The following is a 23062-nucleotide window of genomic DNA, read 5'->3' as shown; positions in this document are numbered from 1 at the left end:
TAAATGTAAAAGGATTTTAAGATTTGATTAAGCTTTTTGTTCAGGTTATAAGAGGGACTGTTGGTATTATTAACAACTGGACGAATTGGTAAATTTGGTTAGTGTAATTTGATTTGTGATCTCAACTTAGTTAAGGTGGGGTTCATTACTTTAAGTGTTATTTTATCTTTAGGTGAAAGTAAAGAGTCACTATCATCAATCACCTTTTTAAGATTTGTTTGAAATCTTGAAGTCGGGTCTTTATTAACCTCAGTTATTCCATTAGCATCAAAAAACTGTAAAGTCTTAAAAACATAATCATCTTCACTAACAATGACAAGAGTATTCCCTTTATCTGCCTTGATTGCAATAGCTTTATTACTTATTAACTTCCGGTTCATTTGTTTTACAAGTTTTAATTCATTATTATGTTTATGTTTATCTTTTTCATTAGTAATGACATTTTTAGTTTTATGTGCAATGTCACATATTTCAGACCTACTAAATTGTGTATGTTTTGCAACAACCTTTACATCAGCAATCACAAGTTTAATATTTGCATTGCTCAAATCTGGAGCTTAATTATATTTTAGGTCTTTGTTTAAAAGTGTTGTCTCTGCAGGAGTAAAAGTAATTGCTTACTCTTGGATAAAAGTTATGTACATTTGGTGAAACATCTTATGAACACACATTTTGGTGACTAACAAGGGCTGCAATTTTCTTATTATGCTTATTAAGAATAATTTCTCGTACTGCATTAATTTTGTCATCTGTAAAGTTAAGTAAGTGTGAAAATATTAGTGGTGACGACTGACTGCTAATTTTGAAATGTAAAATGTACATTTCACGATTTAATGCATCTTTTTCTTTATTTGCATCTTTAATTTCAGATCTAATCCATGGAGTGCTACTCTTCTGTCATAAAAATTTTTCTGTGTTTGATCTGGTATTAAAACTAATTGTTACATAATTAGGAATCACATGATTCATTAGGCATTGTTCGTGAAAAGAAATTTTGGAATTAAGTTTCATTATTTTAGTGCATAACCCTCTAAACATCTTGCAATCTCCAAATAGCTGACTTGGAAATAAATTAATTACTTTTAAATAGTTTATGGCACAGGCAGTGATCAATGTCTTACAAATATTTACTATTAAAAACAGTCTTGATCATCTTCAGACCTACAAGTTGTATCCAAAGCTTTAATTAGAGGGCTACATACATTAAGGAAAATACGTAAAGTTATAAAGCTATAAAACAATGCCACCATTATATATAGTAATACATGCATTGGTTTCTCCAGTAGTGATTCTCCAACAGAAAGAGGTTCCTACTCAATGGTAATTCATCGTTTTATAGCTTTACAAGTTTCTGTATTTTCTTTAATGTATGTAGCTCTCTAATTAAAGCTTTGTATACAACTTGTAGGTCTGAAGATGACCACAGCAGTGGTCGAAACCAGTCACCTTAATAAATAAACCGTGATGAAGACTGTTTTTAATAGTAAAAAAAATTAACGAATTGTGTTACAGATGTTAAGATGAGTATAATGAAATTTATGATCATAAGATAAAAGTATATCTTACACTGGTATCTTACACAGGCCAGTGAATCAAACTTCAAATGAATAATGAAAATTGCTTCATAAATTTTTGTCCATGTTTATGTGCAATTTTACACACACACACACACACACACACACACACACACACACACACACACACACACACCAGAGATTTTCTCCTCTGTGCTCGTCTTGAAACTCCTAACTCATATTGCACTTCCAGATATCTAGCTAGCTGGAATAAGCAGAAGATGTGCTTTGTTGGTGCTGCACATTTTTCTATATTTCGACTGATTAGCACATGCTGCAGTGTTCTTCTGTAGCACGCTAGGGTAGAAGTTGGCACAGAAACAGATAACTTAAAAACCTGTGCAGTTAGCATGTTTGTTTATATGTAAAAGTAGACTTCGGAATTTTCCTTTGTGTGAGATTGAAGTGCCGAGTTGAAATTCTAGATTCACATATTTTACTGATCACGTCAGTTAAGCATAATCTATTATTGATTGTATTAATATCCGTTTGTATTTTGGTCTATTGTAAAATTCGAACATTCACGAGTGTCACAATGAACGCCTATTGTTACTGTTAATTCTAGGCTTAAACTCAATTTTGCTCTAATAAGAATTGTGAGAAGAGTAGGCCTATCCTTTTGAAAACAATCTTTCTCTAATTGCACTGTATAATTACTTGAGAAATACTTGTGAGAAATTTCCGTCGCTTACAAAACTATATTTTCGGAAGTTACCAGTAAGAGTGTTTTTGGATAACTTATTTCGTAGAAAATCAATGTTTGTTATTCACACTTACTGCCAAAGAGTAGATCACCCCAAATTTCACTGTATATCGACGAAAATAAATGCGCATTCTTGAGAATTTTCAGAAGCTGCTTGTCCTGTACATAACCTAACTTGTTGTAAATCAAAGTTTGTGATTTAGGTACTGTAGCAGACACGAAATTTTCCATTAAAGAACGTACATATTACCTACATTTTTCATAAATTAACTTCATCTTCAAATTTCGAAGTTGCTATAACTAACCTTAAAAAGTTTACTCTCGTCTTAATAGAAATATCGCTTTCTATATTTGCTTCAGTTCTTACGGGAATTAGTACCTTTTTAGCTCAATGGACATAAAAGACAACCAGCAGGCTTAATTTGAAGTTATTTGTTCACTTTCCTGCAACACATTGCGCCAGCCAAAATTGAGCCCCTGAGTGAATGCAATTCTCAAAAATGGGTTGAGCTGGTTGACTTTTGTAGGCAGCTGGAAATCGCCTTTACTACTGTCAAAGGACTGTCAGCTGCTGCGAATCAATATGGTGAAGAGTTCCCGAGAATCATGTACCTGTGGTACTAGTATCAATGGTGACTCAAGTACTGTCCTCTCCTGTGGACCCTGTCTCCTCTGAAGAGAGTACGGAATCTCTCATTACTCGTGCACTAGACTGTAACTGGCGTTTCAGTGGTAGATCCAGGCATCCTCCACAGTGTCAACAGGGACCATGGAGGCTTAGGGTGCTGTACTGATACCCTAAATATCAATTTCTAGGTGCTGTCATTCACTGAAATTGAAACTGAAACTAAGCCAGTGGGACTCACTTCACCTATTTTTGGGAAACCTGTTTCGTCACGTGTCAGTAGGAGGTAAACGCAAAAAGGCAGACGTGTATTAACTGTTGGCGGTTCAGTTGCACAGGGAATGATTGTTCCCGTTCCCCTTACGGAAATGGCAGCAAGGGACAGGAAAGGGCATGAGGTGCACCCTGTGTGTATATCTGGAGGCCTCATTCAACATCTTGAAGAGGCTATTCCAACAGCCATTGAGGTAATGAGGTGCAAGCAACTGCAGATAGTTGCACATGTTGGAATAAATGAAGCCTGTTATCTGGGCTCTGAGGTCATACTGTGATCATTCCAGCAACTGATAAGGCTGAGAAGACCAGCCTTATGTACAGTTTCAGCAGACCTCACAATTTGCAGCATTGTCTCCAGAACTGATTGTGGATCATTGGTTCTGCACTGAGTGGAAGCACTGAACCAGAGACTTCGAAAGTTCTGTGACAAGCTAGACTGCTACTTCCTGGACTTGCGCCATTTTGTTGAGAACTGTGGGGTGCCTCTAGATTGGTCAGGTGTGCACTACACATCAGAGGCTGCTGTCCAGGTAGCTGATTGTGTGTGGGAGCAAACAAAAGTTTTTTTAGACTAGGCGACCTACTATGCAATCCTGGGAACAAGAGTTGCAGTAAATTTAGAAGTAGTATCAGTGTAAGATCGAAACAAATGCCTCCCACAGGTGAGAGCATTAAAATCCTAGTGGTTAACTGCTGAAGCATTCGCAACAAAGTGCCAGAATTCAAAGCACTCGTGAAAAGCAATTAAGCCTCCCTAATACTGTAAGCCAATTGAAACCTGAAATTGATAGCAATGAGGTTTTTGGGGAAAATTTAAGTGTTCATCTAAAGGATAGGCTAATGGGAAATGTAAGTAATGTATTTGTCACAGTACACAAAAACTGAAATGCACTGAGATAGAAACTGAAGCTGGATGAGAGACTGATTGGGCAAGACTCTGTATCAGTGGTGGACATGAAATGTTAATTGGATCCTCTACTGCCTTCCAAACTCATCTCCTGATGTAACCAGAAACTTCAGAGACATTCTGTGGACTTGAAGTACTCAAAGTAGGTGTCTATGATGCAGTTTGATGTTACAGCAACGCAAAAAATGTCAGAACTGAAGTGATGAATAGAGCTGGTATAGATCCTGGTGTGTTTAAAACAAAAGCTTTTTACACCATCGCCGAGAGCTGGGTCAAGAAAGGTAATGGATCAATGTCTGACCTGCAAATATGGGCCTGGGAAATGTAAAGAGAGAAAAGAAATCTGGAGGATGTATGAGTATGGACGATTTTAAAACTGAGGTAAGCTTATTACATGTAGAAGTATGAGCAGAAAATTTTTGAACCTCATTTTCTCTGTTTTAGGCTTCTCACGTTATTATAATCATTCAAATTTCTGGCAAAATAATATTTCTGCATATTTTATAATATTTTTCCGTTAAAACACAGCTCCTTTTTTTACACATGCAAGATTTTAGATTTGTACATTAATAAATATGGCTGTAATGGTTTTTTAAACAAATGTTTACATTTTCCATTATATCTCCCCTTAAGGTACAGTAAGTATTTTACAGCCCATGTCTCCTATGCAGTTTTTCTTGTTATGATATATACTACTGCCTCTCAAAATATGGAATACTAGTTTCTAAAACACTGTACACATTTGTTTCTGAATTCGTCCCCTTTACTGTATTTTCTTCTTTCATTTCATTCTCTTGTGGACTAACAACTGGCTAATAAATTTTCTAATTTCTACCATTTTTAAGCATATTGTAATTTTTGCACAGTATCAGTATACTCATGGTAAATGTATTGGCACTTTGTACTTCCAATTAATTTTGATTTGCACAGTTAAAATAATTATTGCTTACCACATTTTTCCTCAGTATCAACACAGCCTTTTTATATGTGTTGTTATTATTACTACAGTATTTCTAAAGACTCCTTCCAATACGATTGTCCAAGTGTTTCCAATATTTTCTTTTTCTGAGCATGTTACTTCAACAGTTCTGCCAGATATGGAATATGACAACAACTACCCTGGGTCACCTAATGGTCAGCAAACTTTTCTTATAGATAGAGTTTTTTTTAATTCCGTTACTGTAATACAAAGCAACCTCAGATCTAAACAAATTCTGCTGCCCTGTAATTTTATGTCCCTAACAATATCCCTTCACCGACACCCTGGCCTATTCAAAAGGGTGAAAGGTTAAGAATGTACAACTCGGTGTGCTAGTCCAAATAAGGATCCCTAGATATTAATAATTTTTGTATTTTCTTTTTTAGCTACAGTTCTACCTTCTGTGCTCAATCATAGCTCGGTGCATATGCTAGTACAGTGGAGTTGATTTAGTCTGATATGCTTGTGAGTCTTTTTTCATTTTCTTGTGCTAAAGAAGACATGGTTTGTACCATCTACAACAGCCTCACTTGTGTTTTATCTCTGTCACAGAGCAGGCAACCCATCCCTGTTGCTATCGAGACTGGCAACTTCATCTTTCCTGGAGGGCCCAATATAAACTAGCACTGCAATAACTGCATACTTCTCTGACTATATTCATGACTCTTAATTGGCCCTCAAACAATCATGCAACCATCAGCTCTATCTTGCCCACAATCCACCTGGTGTTCTGCACTGCAGCAGCTCCTATATTCCCAAAAATGATGCTGATACAGTTTCATGCTAGGATTTCATTCGTTTCTCTTTCTGTTTAAGCACAACTCTTAGCTGCTACTATCAATCATCCTTATAGTGTTAGCTAATTTTTCATACACTGAGAACTAATATTTTCCACCGAATCCTTACTTTCCCTGTTCTTGTCAGAAGGAATATCAAACTGTGTTTCTATTAAGTAGGTTGTGCATCTTCGTACCTGCAAAATGATGAGAGTTAATGCTATGATTGTGGCATTCCATCTAGTTAATCATAAAAAGGATGCAGCGCTGGGTTTATTTCGTTGCTAATATCACTGCACCAAAAGCCATCATGTCATGTTTCCTCCACTAACATATGAATAATCTTCTTTTCTCTGGACATTAAAAACAAATGATACAGTTTTTTCTTACTGTTACTTTTATTACATTACTTATTTATTTACTTGTCATTTCAAAAGTACCGAAATGTCAAAAATATATATAAGTGTTGACATAATTTTACACAAAAGAGGACAAAAACTTGGACACTTCAAGTGCATTTGGTGTATGTCTCATAAGGTCTTGCACGGTGCAGGTGGTTGGTGATGAGGAACACAGCAGATTGGTCTTGCATCTCATTGTGTTTGACCATAATCTATTGAGAGACCTCCATATTGACCACTTCTCTGAATATCCAGGACGAAGTTCTTCCTTTGGAGCGATCCATTCTCCCAAGTACCAACGTTTCTCCCGCCATCGCGAGATCCTTGCCACATATGGATTCTCGATGAGAGCCTCAGTAGTTGTCAAGAAGCTCTTCCTTGATATCTGCCTCATATAGTGGATGGGCGTTCTTCGTTGTGGCCTTACTTTTCTCATATCTCGCAGCTACCTAACGTCTCATTCCAGGAGGATCTTTCCCAGCGAGGCAATGGAGTTTGTCCACAGGAATAGGTCTTAAGCAACCCGTGATAATCTGGCAAGATTCATTTAGAGCCTCATTTAGAGCCTCCTGGCATGACTGGACTTGTACCACGCTGAACATGCATATTTAGCAGTGGAAAAACGTAGAGCAGGCTCGCCTGAGCTCACAGTGCATGGATTAGCACACATGATGTATGTGTCAATTGTCGCACTGTTTTATTTCTGGCTGCTACTTTCTCTTTGGTGTTTAGGCAATGCTTTTTATATGTTAGCGCGCGATCCAGTGTTTCTACAAGATATTTGGGAGTAGGATTATGTTCGAGTGCGATCCCTCCCCAGGATATATTTAAGGATCTATTTGCCTGTTTATTCTTGAGGTGGAAAGCGCAGATATGAGTCTTGGCAGGATTAGGTAAGAAGTAATTCCCATAATAGTAAACAGTGAATTCTTCCAAAGATTTTGATGGCGTATCTTCTACAGTCTCAAAACAGTCAGCCTGAGTAGTGATAGTGCAGTCATCAGCATAAATAAAGCTTCGAGCTCCTTCAGGGATAGGTTGATCGTTGGTACAGATGTTGAATAATAGCAGTGCAAGCACATTGCATTGTGGCAGCCCATTTTCTCAGTTCTCCACCTACTTTTCTTACCCTAAAATTCCACAAAAAAATTTGGAATTCTGGGGAAGGTTTCTAATATTGTACATGCATGTGAAGTCTTTAGTTATGTCATAAACTTTATTCAGAAGGAGCCGATGGATGCTCGCATCACAAGCTGTGGATAGACGGATAAATACAGCACCTGTACTGTGCCATTTCTCATATCCATCTTCGATATGTTGTGTTAAGTTTAATATCAGATGTGCAGCTCTCCCCTTGTCTGAAAGCTGCTTGCTGTGGCATTAGAAGAGGCTCCACCTTTCTAATCATTCTCTGAAGACAGAGCCTCTCCAGTATTTTGTAGAGGTGACAGAGTAAAGAGACTCGTCTATAATTTTTGGGTTCTTTCCTATACTTTCCTTGTTTCGGTGTGGCAATTACTCTTGATTTTCGTCATAATTTAGGGCTCTTGCACTCTCGAATACAGTTGCCCATAAATTGCAGTACCCAAAGCATTTTTGTGGAACCAAAATTCTTGATTTGTTCAGCTCTAATGTCATCCAGTCCTGCTGCTTTTCCCTATTTACATTTATTCAGGGCTGAATTCAATTCTTCAACAGAGCAATAAGGAGATAAGATACTATTCTCTTGGTCTGTTTGCCTAAATAATTGTTTCCTCTCAATATTTCTGGATTTAGTTGATCTGCCATTAATGGGGAGTTGTTGAGCAATTTGGTCTGGTTTAATATTAAAATATATGTTGACCTGAGTGTTATCATTACTCAGGCGATATAATAGCCTCCAGGCCTTTTGACTACTTTTACTCATGTCACAGTCTGCCATTAATTGAATCCATTCTTCTCTGTTTGCCTCAGATATTGAAGAGAGAGCATTCTGTACATGAATTTTTGTGGCTTCACTAAAAGGATCTTCTTCAAACTTTCTGTAGTACTCCTAAAGAAGAGTGGTCATTTCAGGTGTTATACCCTCGATATAGTTCATTCTGCATCCCCTTAGAATTGATGCTCAGGGGGAGGCATTAACGATGTTAACAAAATTTTTATATTGATCTACCACAGGAGCTATAGTTACAATTTTCTCATGTAATAACTTTGACAATTTCTGCCAATCAGCCGTTTTGAAGTTGTACCTTCAGGTGAAAGTGATTTCTTGAGGGCTTACTTGTGGGAGAACTTGACACATAATAGGTCGATGTGTATTCGGTATGGGCTTACAGACGGATTTAGTGCAGGTATGAAAAATACTTTCACTAACAAAAAGCAGATATGGATTACAGCCTGCGTGCACTGAAGAAAGAATTAGGTAGTTTGCTGTCATGAAGGAGTGAGAGATGGTAAGTTTCATCCCACAAAAGGACAGCCTCACCATTTTGATCCTCTTGAGTGTACCCCCCAAACATGGCTGTGAATGTTGAAATCACATACCACTATAGAAGCTTTCCCTGTAATAACATGTTCAGGTGGGGTGAAGGAAAAATCTGTTGCTGGAGCTTTATACGCTGATGTGACTCTACTGTTACTCAACAATAATAATTTCAATATTGTTATCATCTGACTGACAAACACTACTGACAAAGGTCAGGTCTTGTAAGGATAGCACTGCCACACTGTGCATGTTGTGTTTCAGCAATCAGTTTTATTCCAGGAACTGAAGGAAGTCTCTGCTGGGTGTATGTGTGTATTTCTTGAACTCACAAAATATCACAGTGCTTAGTGTGGCACGTCTTGCAAGAGTTGTTGCTTGCAGGGAGGTAGTCCGTCAATATTCATGGATATTATAGTCAACACTGGCCCAAAAACGACCACTGATTTAATGTCTCTAATACTTCTGATGTGAAAGGATCAGTCTACTCATAATTATTCGTAGTCATGCAAATACTTAAGAAATGTCCCATAACATGCTTTATGGCAATATTTGTTGAAAATCAACTAACCTGAGTATAACTGAATAGAGTTAACTAATGCAACCACCACAGGTGGATACTGGTGTATCTCAATCTGTTCGTTATGAGACAATGTATGAATTACATATATCTACCTCATGTGCCCTGCACTGTAACCTAAGATATGAAACTATGTCGATTTGCAACTGCATAGCTACAACTTGTACAAATTTATGGGTATAAATGTATGAGAGAGTTACACCTGCAGTCGCCTGTGGCACACTAGTTAACTTCCCCTTCGTAAACGTAGCCACATTAAACTTGAACAATAAAAAATTTTAATAGCACAAATAACCACACACACAAATCCAAATAAGTATCATGAATCTGCAAACTATTTCCACAATTATATATTTTAGTGAAAAGTAGCTTTTTTTAAGGTTATATGAAAGCTGTGTCATCTTCCAACAACATCCATTCACTCACGTAATTTCAAACAAAAAGTACTCTAACTCTTCTTATAACAATATTTAGAATCATACTTTCTTGATTTATGATTCATTTTGGCCTCAAGTGAACACTAATGTTAGTCTTGACAGATGTCTAACGGTATAGGTTTTGAAAAGAACGATTTTGGACGGGAGTGGAAGGTAACATATATCATATAAAATTATTTTCCGTAGAACTTTTTGGTTGGCCAATGCCACCCATATTAGCTTTAAGTGAATGGTAATACAATGGCGTGTGACTAGGGCCTCCCATTGGGTAGACTGCTCACCTGGTGCAAGTCTTTCGATTTGACGTCACTTCAGCAACTTGCGCGTCGATGGGGACGAAATGATGATGATTAGGACAACACAACACCCAGTCCCTGAGTGGAGAAAATCTCTGACCCAGCCGGGAATCGAACACGGGGCATTAGGATTGACAGTCTGTTGCACTGATCACTCAGCTACCGGGGACAGAGCAATGGTGATAATGTGAAGATAGTCCTTGCAGCCTTTATGGCATTTACCAGATATATTTCAGCACAAAACGTCTAAAAGTGGTCAGGAACATCATATGATGATGACAGTAATAACCAGTTACTAATAATGACATTTGTTTTGGTGTTATGATATAAATACCACATTATAACAATTAATGGCACTTTGTCAAAATAAAGTACTATTGTGAATATCTCTCATTCCCTTTGTCATTTGAAATCTGATTGAAACATATCACTGTGGGTTACTTTACTTAATTTCTGTACAGAATCTTCAGAATCAACACAAGCTTATTTTCATTGATGAGACATTAAAGTAGGACAGTTTCGAGTCAGGATTTAAGCTTCATGAGAGTAGCAGTATTGTAAGTTTGTGAATTCAGAGCTCTGTTCTTACTTGAATAATAATAGTAACGATTTTTGTCTCAGCAAGCGTTACTGACAGAACAAAATATTATCTGTTATGATTAAAGTAAACCATCCACAAAGAGCGCAGTACCAACAGGAACTGTAGTAGAAATATGTAACTAAGTAGCTGAACAGAATAGTGTAACAACATTACTATAAGGAGAATGACAATTTAAAATACATGCAATTTCATTCCAAGTCACAACCAAAATATCTCATGAAGTGTGTGAAGACTGGGAGCCCTCAATATTTAAAAGCCACTGCAATATTACAGCCCAGATAGCAGCACACTATTATGTTGCAAGAACGATCATCACCGATACATTCTCATTTCAGTAAAAAGCCACACAGCTTAAAGAGTTGCAAAACTCAAAGATGCCTATCACTTAAAAACAACTGTCTCAAGTTATTAAAAGTATGACAAAACTTAATAAACAAACTACCTTACACCAATAAGAAATTGGTAGTAAATGGAAAAAACTGACCAGAAACAAAAATTATGAAGTATGAGACAAAGCATTAGTAAAGATTTCTGAAAACCTCACATTTACTCAGAGAAATTATGGAAAATATACACTATGAAATCATGTTTAAAGCAGATAAAAGACAACTAAAAAATCAAATTAAAACAAAGCAATTAGAAAGAAAGTACATGTGATAAATAAACTTATTACAATAAAAATTATGCATTTGGATTAAATTCATAACCTAGAAATCACACTGAGCTCTTTCAACTGTCCTTGTGTTTCTACAAACAATCGGAATTATAATCTGAGACTACATGATGACAGTTTTCCCACTGATGTTTGTACAGTAGTTACATGGTATTTAAAAACAGACAAATAATTAAAAGATTTGATGCATAAAATTAATGTACAGAGCTTTGTAATACAAAAATTTTTCACAATAAATACGGCACTTGAACTGACAATAGTGTATTGACATAAAATTTAACAAAGCAGAAAAATTGAATTACTGCACAATTTACCAAAAGGCCTTTTTTGTGAAGATACACTGTTAATCCAAATCACTAAATACACTTCCGTAGGAGGAGTGTTTGCTACCCAGCATCATTGTGGCTATGTCACTTAGTAATGAAACTATACAACCAGAAATGAGTGGTTATCATTCTAGTGACAGTTTGTTAAAAAAATGGCTTAAATAACTTTGCCAAAGAGCAGATGGTTTTGCCTGGTGCCTGGGTAAGTGCATCTCAGAAGCAGCGAATGTGGTTGGCTGTGCAGATGCTTCTACCATGAGCCTCTATGGAACATTGTTGAAAGATGGTGAAACCACAAGTTGACAAAGGTTGTAGGATGCCCATCCATTATGTAGAACAAGCAAATCAGAACCTAGCTGCTCTGTAAAATGGGATAGATGGCAATCTGTGGAGACAGAAGAAAATGCTTGAGCAGGCTCGAGAGTTTCAAGCTATTAAGCAGACACTGTTGAACATGAGGTCCCAAGTTATATAACAGCTCTGTATTCCCATGTTGATCTAACGATGTTGTCAGTTACAATAGCAATACCAATAGGATAATCGAAATTGGACTGCATACCTATAAGGAAGTGTCACATGTTGGGATAAATGACATTTCTTTCAGACCAGTTGAATGGTTGTGCTCAGATATGTCATTATCCAGATGAATAGTTGTTTCATACATGCACCACACAACTGGTGCAGGACGATGGAGGCAGTGTCATGCTATGGGGGATATTCATATGAGATGGCAAGAAAACAGCTGGTCATAACTGAAAGCACCATGACAGATGTGGAGAACATGAACATTACTGCAAACTTATCACTTAATGCTTGATGTATTTACAGAGAGTGACATCATCTTACAGCAGGATAACTGTCCAAATTACAAGGTAAGAATCATACTGCAATGGTTCAAGCAGCATGATGGTTCACACTGTTGTCTTTCCCATCCAGCTCACCTCATTAGATCACGATGAAATGAATCTGGGATGCTATTGCACACCAACTAGACAGCAACAAACCGATAGCCTACAGTTAACGGGAAAGGCATGAGATGTGTGTAGACTTATAGTCCAATTTACAATTGAAAAAGTAACGTAGAACTAACGGGTCCATACCATAGAGATGCACTGTTGTATTGCAGTCTGTAGGTGAATCAAAACGCTACTACGCAGATGATTATAATTTTTCCCTTATCTCTGCATACATGCCACCATCAGTTATTTCTTAATGAATAACTACCACAGACAGTTCACATGTGTGCAGATTATTGATCACACAAATAGCAATACTATTAAGGAGGCATACCTCAATAATATGTTCACATAATCAAGAGATTTTTGTATCTTTCTCCATTCTTGAGATAAATATCCTACATTAAGAATGAGTAAGAAACACATTTCTGCTGTCGCCTGGGTAGTGGATACAGCTTCATGAAGATTGAAACGGCAGTTTCTTCAGATAATTAGCAGCATACTGGTACATTGTCTTGAAGAATATAGCGTCCTGATTACTGCACAAAACTACTTCTCAAACGAGTAAAAGATACCTCCCAATGCACAAATTTTGGGTAGCCTGAACAATTAAAGCATGGAGCATTTGCAACAAAAAAATCAATTGTGTGCTTCATACGTTGTATTTTGTATGTAACTTCTTGGAATGTGAAGCTGCGGAAATGTATTTGTCATATTTTTTGTGACCTCTCTGTAGCACATGCGAACAATTTTCATAAAACACGTGTAGTCTTCTATCAACATGTGTAGGTCTACAGACCTCAACAATACTGTGAGTGGTCTCGATATAGTGTGTATTAATTTGTGTTTCCTGTGACTGCCCCAATGAGTAAAAGATTTTCCACAAATACTACATTTGTAGGGTCTCTTTCCACTGTGTATTAACTTGTGGGCCTTGAGATTACTCAATACATTAAATAATTTACCACAAGTATCACATTTGTGGGGTCATTTCATGTGTGTATTAAAACATGGCTCTTGAGATAGGCCGACCGCGTAAACGATTTTCCACACACATCGCATTTGTGTAGTCTCTTTGCTGTGTTTATTACATTGTGGTTCTTGAGATGGCCCGACTGAGTAAATGATTTTCCACAGGCATCACAATTGTGTGGTCTCTGTCCAGTGTGTATTAATTCATGTTTCCTGTGACTGCCCCAATAGATAAAAGATTTTCCACAAATACTACATTTGTAGGGTCTCTTTCCACTGTGTATTAACTTGTGGGCCTTGCGATTATTCAATGCATTAAATAATTTACCACAAGTATCACATTTGTGGGGTCTTTGTCCAGTGTGTATTAATTCGTGTTTCTTGAGACTGCTGGACTGAGTAAATGATTTCCCACAGACATTGCAACTGTGTGGTCTCCGTCCAGTGTGAATTAATACATGGGTCTTGAGATTTCCCGACTGAGTAAATGATTTTCCACAGACATCGCATTTGTGTGGTCTCCGTCCAGTGTGTATTAATTCATGTTTCTTGAGACTGCCCCTGTCAGTAAACGATTTTGCACACACATCGCATTTGTGTGGTCTCTTTCCTGTGTGTATTACATTGTGCTTCTTGAGATTGCCCGACTGAGTAAACGATTTTCCACAGACATCGCATTTGTGTGGTCTCTGTCCAGTGTGTATTAATTCATGTTTCTTGAGACTGCTCCTTTCAGTAAACGATTTTGCACACACATCGCATTTGTGTGATCTCTTTCCTGTGTGTTTTAAAATATGGGTCTTGAGACTGCTCGGGTGAGTAAATGATTTTCCACAGACACCGCATTTGTGTGGTCTCTGTCCAGTGTGTATTAATTCGTGTTTCTTGAGATTGCCCCTTTCAGTAAACGATTTTCCACAAACATTGCATTCGTGAGGTCTCTCTCCAGTGTGTATTAATCTGTGTTTCTTAAGATTGCATAACTGAGTAAACATTTTGCCACAAACATCACATTTGTGATGTCCCTTTGCACTTACCACAGTGTGGACATGAGCATGGTCGCTTGTACATGAAATTCCACAGTCATTACATCTTTCGAGTTTCTCTTCAGCTTGTTTCACAGTATGTGTGTTACATATGTCATTAAAGGATTTTTTGAAGGTTTTCCTGGGTACCTTGTATGAAGGGCGCTCTGCAGTTTGTTCCACAATTCCTTCTTGTACACACTCGAAGGAGATATTGTTTTCATGATCATCATTGCATTCAAGTTTCTCACTGTTGGTAGCAGATAATGCTTGGTCACCCTCCATCATTCTCAAATGTTCTTTCAAGCAGTCATCAGAGGGCAATACCTCACCACATGACTTACACACAAATGCAGGTGCCTGCACACCATCAATGTGGATGAAGATATGCATTATGAGTCTGTATTTTGAAGGGAAGCTCTGTAGACAGAAACAACAGTTAAACTTATGGAATTCCTTTTCCCTGATGCTACAACTTAATCTTGTGCCACATAAGCCGTCTTCTTGTGAAGTCTGTATTTTGGTATAGTTGTGAGACACACTGAAATTTGTTGACTTCTCTGCATATATCTCCAGCTTGTCATTGACTACTCCTTGATGTAATGCTTCTTGATATGAAATGTCACAGGTGTCACCAGCACTTTGAATGAACCTGAGGAAGGAGGAAAGAGGTGTGAAATGTTGATTTACACAAAACAAAACAATATTTCACCATCCACAAAATCGGGGCCTATAAACCAAAAGATAAAAATGTATGGCCACCACAGATAACTTATTCAGTAAATGTAAGTGATTTAAAATTGTCATGACATTCTACCAGAATGATAGAATTTTCCTAATATGAAACATTTTTATACAGCAAATGATCACAGGAAATTCAATAACACCCAGTCTCATTCAGTGCTGACTAAAATCCCTTATTTTCTAATAGATTCTATTATTAAAAGTCTTGCAGTATTTTTAAAATACCGTTTTACAATCTTTTACACCAAATTATTACATTTATTAGAAATAATATCCTCTAGCTTTTGACATAAAAATATCCACCAAAAGATAAAGGGAAACAAAAAATAAGAGTAATCTATGATTTTAAAATAAAAACCAATCACTCTTTCCATGTGGATTTTTCTTTGATTTGGAGGACTCTTTAGGCTTTCGGTAGAAATTCTTAAAACCAACAATGATCAATTTATGTCTGAAACCAATAAAGCGTGGCATTTTATATTACTCAAAATTGATCACCAACTACCACCAACATCACATTTCTTATTGGCTAGGTGCTATGGCCATCAACCATGTAGCCAACACCTGTACATGTATAAGAAATAATGTCAGGTCAATAAATGAAGGAACACATACATAAATTTCCAGACTGATGAACAAATGTGAATGACACACACAAATTATTCCAACATTACATGTGTATTGTTAGCAGCACAGATTACGTGTAGCCCTTTCTAATTGACATACTGTCTGGCAGGCAGGATGCCAATGCAGTTACAGCCTCCAATTCAAAATTATCTTTACAACAACTCAATATCTGGTCCCCTGGAGTTCCAAAACATCCTTGACTGAATCAAACGAATGTATCAATGGTGACATAAGCACGAATCATGTACAGCAAATTCTACAACAATCTTCTGAGAGCAAGTAATTGCAGTAGGTGCATGGCCCATCCGTGTGATATCTGGGTCCAATCATTCCACCTGCAGCTACCCCATTCCATCACAATGAAAATGGACATCTTTGAGCTTCCCAATGAGGTCATTTGAGTGTGGATATGGCTGTGGGTGGGTAGGAGCATGCACATACTTCTGTGCTATTATTCTATCCTGATTGTTGCTTTTGACTGTTTTGCTTTTTGATGGATATATGGTTTCAAGTAACCAATGACAGTGAGAAAGTACAGTTTGCTTTCATCAAAAACTGAAACTTTGCTGCAGAAGATGGCTGTGCAAAGAAACATACTAAGAAATTTTTCTGTCTTGAGTTTGCTCATAGAGAGCCTTAAAAGCTCTGAACAAAATGATCATGATCTCAATTGTGCTGCAGATTGTTGATCGCTGTGTACTCAGATATACTGCAGATCACATAGTTGAGATAAGGTTAGGACAAGAGTTTTTTCAATGCTACAAAACCTGTCATTTGCCACATTTTAGTCATAGGTCACTTAAAATCAGCTGTGTTTGTGTGCGGCCTATAATCAAGCAATGTACCTGGTAGTGGATGTAGCAATATTGCAGTGGCAAGTGACACACATCAGCTATCAAGTAGTTTTAATCAGACTACAGTAAAAGTTATTTTCTATGTGATTAATAAAAACCTTTGCAGTTAATCACTACATTGCGTAGAACAGTTATACACTGTGCCAAAAATGCCATACACCAGAAAACTTTCTTTAAGAGAAACTCTCAGTAAAATTGGCTTCTGTCTAAAATCTCCAGACACTAAGTTAATGTAGAATATTATATCCCACTGACTACAGTACTGTATGCTGAATTTTTAAAAAAAAAAAAAAAAAAAAAAAAAAAAAAAACACCTTTCAGTATGCCCTATGTAGGTATATTACACAGTTGCTTCCACATAGGCCATATTATAAGAGTAGATGCCTGGTGGGCCCATTATCGAAGTGGCTGGAAACACCTCACACTTTCAAAGCTTACAGATGACATAGATGGCAGGCACTGCCTTTGCCCAAATACTCCTATCAACACATATACAAGGAGGACACAGCTACAATTACACACTGTTCCAACATATTATCTGATTAGGGAAAGGCAGCGTATTCGAACTATTCACATTCTGAGGATGGAGCAATATCCTTCAAATGTACACTGGATGTGAGTGCTCAGTTTCTTGGATTCTACAGACCAGGTATGGCACATGCTGATAGAATTTGTCTTGTCATTTGGCTTACTGTTGGTGAGGGCCACCTTACAGTAATTATTGTGCAATGTATCATTTTCCCCTGGGTTCAGTAGAAGAGGCACAATTGCTTTCTCACATAAAGATGAAATTTTCCTACTAGTTCAGCTGTTATGTAGCACTACTTGAAAATAATAAGTCATATCTCGGTTTCTTGTGGCATTACATCAACACTGTCTGAGCTACCTCCTTTTCTCCCCTTTGGTTTTTAGGTTTGTTCCTGCCTGATACAGGAGTTTCACGGGCTATCACAACAATAATAAATCCTCCTCATTGCTACTCATATTTTTGTTGACCCAGATCACAAAAGAAACGATGTAGACAGCTGTTCTGTGCTAAATATTCACTGTAGACGAACAACATTGGAACTATCACCAAGCTTTGCAGATGCTAAATACTGTGGGTTGACACTTACTTCCACAACAGGGCAAGTGCACCAACAGTGTGGTGAATCTACCTTGCAATAATCATAACCTGGCAAGATGTAAGCATTTTTGAATATCAGCAGATGGTAAAACAATCCTGTTTGCTCTATGTGGTACCCACCTCAGTGACCTCCTTTTGACATGCGTATGTGTGTAGGTTACAATTATAATTAAGCAGGATTAGAGATTAGTTGTGAGAAAACAAATAACTGTGCTGAAGTAAATTCTAGCACTTGTATTTAGAAGACATAGCTCATCTCACAACCCACCAGGAGATGCCGGCATTACACCTGCATATTGCTTACATTAATATCTCCTACAAATGAAATGGCTGGCAAAATCTTAGGATAATATTAGCAATGCTTCTTGCAAAGAGGATCTTGGCAAATCATAACAAAATCTATTGTTATCATTGATTAACTCCCCTAAGAATTCATACAGCTAGTGTCTGATCTCAGTCCTCACTTAGCCTCACTTATGCCTCACACACACCAAAAACACAGGTTGTCCATTCAGCAATCCTTACCCACAGTGGGAACCAGTCAGATACTGTGCCCTGACAGCATGGGAGTTTTGAAACATTTACAGAGTGACTCACGTGAAATACTGTGACTATCTACAAATAAAAAGTTTCATTTACTTCACATGTGCTATCGAACTATGAATGTTCCATTGCAGTATAGGAGTAATTAAATCAATGATAAGCTTTTGTGTCATTACTAAAATTGATTAGGGAGATGACAATTTTAGGGTTTTCACTGTGGAACTTGGTGGTTCCAACACAAAATCATCAATGTTTGTATCTAGGGGCTGAGTCCACTTGTGATTCATGGGATAGTGTATTTGTACCTGATGCTCTGGAAGCATCAAGTCTCATTATTTTGACAGTTGTTATTTCATTAATGTTTTTTCTCCAATGAGTATGGTGGTGGCTATAGGTTTCAAGTATTTTCTATCTTGTTCTGTTGGGATAGAGTAGAACATCAAATAACACCCCCGTCAGCTGCCACAACCCCCAAGTCACCATCCAATGTGTTCTTGAAGACTTTGCTAGTGAATGTTCCAACACTGAATATACCAAGATGTCTCATTGGAACCACCTTCCCATAACAAAAGTGAGTGACACGCAGATATCCTAGTCTATTGCTGTACAGTCATGGTTCAAGTTGGTACAACTGTTGCAACACTTATGTTCCTGATTCATATGCAGCTTTCTGGTATTTCTCATGGAGTTCTTGTCCCTTAAATGACACAGTACAACAAAGCTTGTGATATTTGGGACTTACGGCATCATCTCAAAGCTGATTACATGAGCAGTTACACATACTGTTAACCCTTATGAACTTGGGTTTAATATTATATCTCTGAACTGCAGCTTACCATTTTAGTTATTCATAACTATCCTCAAGTATGTGTTCCCTCATTTCTACCAGCCAATCCTAATTCCTGTGTAACTTCCAAAAAATAACTTATGATAACCAATAACTTACTGAAGTATGTAGTGAGAATATATGATGTTAAGTGTACAATTAAAAATTCTATCAGCATCTCCATGGCACAATGTCATGATTTCCTAATTTTGTGATTTTTTGGTAATAGCTAAATTATTTCACATGTTTCAGTTGTGTGGCACCCACTTACAATATGAAACATTTATCTTGGCAAAGTGAAGTGACATGCATGCCTTAACAAAACAAACAGACACATAAAGTACATAAAACTGCAATGGAAGGATATCTAGGGAGGATCCACACACTAACATGTGGTTAATGAAGATGGATGGCAGGTCTTTCTAGTAGTAAAGGTACCAGCCACCACCATACCTACCATATGCAAGCTTGCAGAGTATCTATGTAGATGTAAATGCAGAATGGTTTGGATGATTATACAATTTGGTCTTGTACCATTAGCCAACATGACCTTGCTATGTTAGTACTGTGAACAGCTAAAACAAGGGGAACTACACCTGTTACAACCACATGCTGTTCTGCTGTATAGTTTAATGATCATGACATCCAATTGGGTAAAATATTCCAGTAGCAATATAGCCGCCCAATAAGATCTCTGGGAGGGGGCTACACTCTTCGATATCATCAGGTGAAAGAAACAATATCGCTACAAGGGAGAATGTGGAATGTGAAGTCCCTTGATTGATTAGGTGAGTCAGAGAACATGAAATGAGAAATGGATAAGTTGAAGTTTGATATGGTGGGAATTATTGTGGTGCATGGGAGGAAGAAGAACATTTCTGGTCAGGTGAATACAGAGAAAAGAAGAGTAATGCACCAGTAGAACTTATTATAAATAAGAATATAGAAATGTAGGTAAACTATAATGAACAGTACTGTTGACTCAGTTTCATAGCCAAGACAGATAAAAGGCAAAACTATCCACAACTGTACAGGCACATATAATTACTAGCTCTGTCAATTATAAAGAACTTAAAAGAAAGAATGTATCAGCTTGTACCTAGATAAAATTTTGAAGTCGTGAAAGGACTGCCAGCTAGCTTCAAACATTATGATTAAAAATAGTGTATTTCACAAAAAGGAGAATCATAGTATCCTATCACTACTCTCATGTATTCTTGAGTGTAGCAATATGTGGAGATGCCAAATGGAATCATCACATTGGTTCAATTGTAGGTACAGCAGTCAGTCCAGAATTGATTATTTTCCTAAAAATGATTTTGCAACCTCATCAGTCCAGCCTTACTACACAACACGTCCAGTGGCTACTACAGTTCAAACACCAAAAAGGCATAGCTACAATTTGGGATGAGAACATCTTGTGACAGGAAAAAAGAGCTTTACTGAACACAAAGGAAGATCTGATTGTGCACTACAGACAGTATAGCAGAATATTTCACTATCACAGTTTGTTGTCTTCTGAAGTAGGTAGAGATCTCTCTAACTTGCACAAGATAATTAAGTCCAAGGAGTTATTCATCCCTTGCTCTTACTTCCAGTCAGTATTGTGGTGGTTTATAGAATAAGAATACTAGGAAAATTATTAACACAAAGTTTAACTGTCCATCCACACTGTGCCTCTTATATACCTACTGATATTTGTCCTGTAATTTCCCTCTAATTCTGTGATGGCAAAAGTTTCCTCAAATGATCTGAGCACAACTGATCAATATTCATTTTACTGTCATGGCCAGATAAATCACTATCAGTTTTGCTCCCAAATCAGCCAAATTTGCAATGTGTGCACTTTCGGGGAATTGTACTGTATTATATTTCCCATATTCAGACATAGGGGATTCTAGGTGCCCTTGGTAAGTGGCTTCTCACAAATCACAAAAGATGACTCACCAGTTAAGTCTTCGTGGCCTTACTAAAGCTGACTACAGCTGCTTTATGAAATTTAAGAACATGATGGTGGCCTGTAAACTGTGAATACAACAAGCTTGTTTCCCAATCCACATTGCTGACACAGTAGTCAAAGAGTTGTTCACCCCCAACATTCATTTATCTGAAGGGGCTGAAACTTGACTCCAGGTTTTGGATATATAACCACTCACCCTTTCCTCTTACTTGTTCTACATGGTAGGACATTAGCCTGTACCCATCACATTGAATTTGTATGACTTCCATGTCATATTCAATTAGAATAGTTAGCACTATACAGCTGCTGACACCTCACCTGCACTTTTGTATAAAAGTACACTCTTTTATTAAAGAACAGACACAGAAACAAGCTGTTTTATAGAATGTGTTACTAACATAACTGCTTTGTAACATTTTTACTTATGAATAATAATGAACCATCATGTATATTTCAAACATCATGCTTAACATGAATTCACTTAAGATGATCACTTTGTTAACACCAGCAGAATATCAGTACTGGCAGTGATGTGCATGATATTATACAAAGTTTTACTGGTTAACAAATTTCATTCAGCATGAATTACAAACTGTGATTTATTCTGCCGCATCATTACATTTTTCATTAAACCTGAACTGTCAATGTTTTTCTTTTTTCCTAATGTTTCTCTAGCTGACCTTTGTGCATAATATTGTTGAGCAATCACCATCAATAAGGAAAACAAATGTGACACAAACAGCGTGAAAAACTAGATTCTATCAACAAGTGCAATTCCATGTTGAGGTGTGCTTTTATATTCTTTAAGTAGAGCCAGTAGTAGTAACAATGAGTTCCAAGAAGTGAAAGGGTTGTCGTGCAGTAGGAAGCACAAAGCACAGATAAGCAAGTGAAACTAAAAATTCTGCAGGAAGCAGAATATGGTGTATTGAAAAACAGCACAATTGGAAGAAGGTTCGGACCCAGCAAATCTACATTATCCACACTACTTAAATGAAAAGTTCTTAATTCTGCTGCTCTGTGTTCCAGGTGCATACTGAAGTGACTTCACAGTGTTATATATGAAGAGGCTGAACTTTTACTTTTACAGTGCTTCAGCTGTATGTGCACCTCCAATGTGCCTATAAGTGGAAATATAATTCAGTGAACAACAAATGAGACTGCAGAAAATTTAGACATTCAAAACAGACTTCAATTGTTTTGTTTGTTGGCTGTATAAGTTCCAAAATAGAGGCCTAATTTCATGCTCAGTGATAGGCAATGAAATGAATGAAGTTTATGAAGAAGGGCAAGCATGAATTTGACCAAGTGAGAGAAAACTTTGCTGTATCTTACGCCAGCAATGTGGACAAAACTAGTATTTCTTTACAACTACTGCCAAGTCAAACCCATAAAACAAAAGGTGACATGTGGCATCGTGGGGCCAGCAGTAAACAACATTCTTGGGTGATGAGAGAATCTGAGAAACTGATATGTTTTAAGAACATAAAATTAATGCTTCACCTTGCATCTACTCTCATTATTGGAAAGCTTGGATTGACAGTTAATCATAAATGGCTATTTTGTTCTGTTTGTGCAGTTATTGCAAACCACTGTTATAAATGGGACTGATGTACCTTGTAATATTTTAAAGCATCTTTTTAATCTTCTGCAATAACAGAATAGTAGATATAGTAGTGTTTTCTCTGATAACATGCATAATGTTGCTGTAGTCAGTATATACTGTATGTATATACTGAAAATGGTTAATATATAGAAAAAATAGAACTCCAAAAACAGATCTTTTTGAAAATAACTTATGGTATTTTGGTCCC

The 23062-nt window shown here is 37.1% G+C and overlaps 1 protein-coding gene across 1 annotated transcript in view; it reads right to left on the bottom strand.

Annotated features, from left to right (window-relative positions):
- Positions 1-5923: 5923 nt before the first annotated feature.
- Positions 5924-23062, bottom strand: part of LOC124719812 (zinc finger protein 836-like) — a 157187-nt gene continuing 140048 nt past the window's right edge. Inside the window, exons 6-7 of the mRNA XM_047245002.1 lie at positions 14002-15220; positions 5924-6037 (exon numbers count right to left, since the gene is read on the bottom strand). Of these exons, the coding sequence (XP_047100958.1) occupies positions 5924-6037; positions 14002-15220 (1333 nt within the window). The remainder of the gene's footprint in view (positions 6038-14001; positions 15221-23062) is intronic.

Source organism: Schistocerca piceifrons, chromosome 11 (assembly GCF_021461385.2).
Source record: "Schistocerca piceifrons isolate TAMUIC-IGC-003096 chromosome 11, iqSchPice1.1, whole genome shotgun sequence".
NCBI lineage: Eukaryota > Metazoa > Arthropoda > Insecta > Orthoptera > Acrididae > Schistocerca > Schistocerca piceifrons.
The sequence above is the reverse complement of the archived record's forward strand: the minus strand, read 5'-3'. Positions and strand labels throughout refer to the sequence as shown.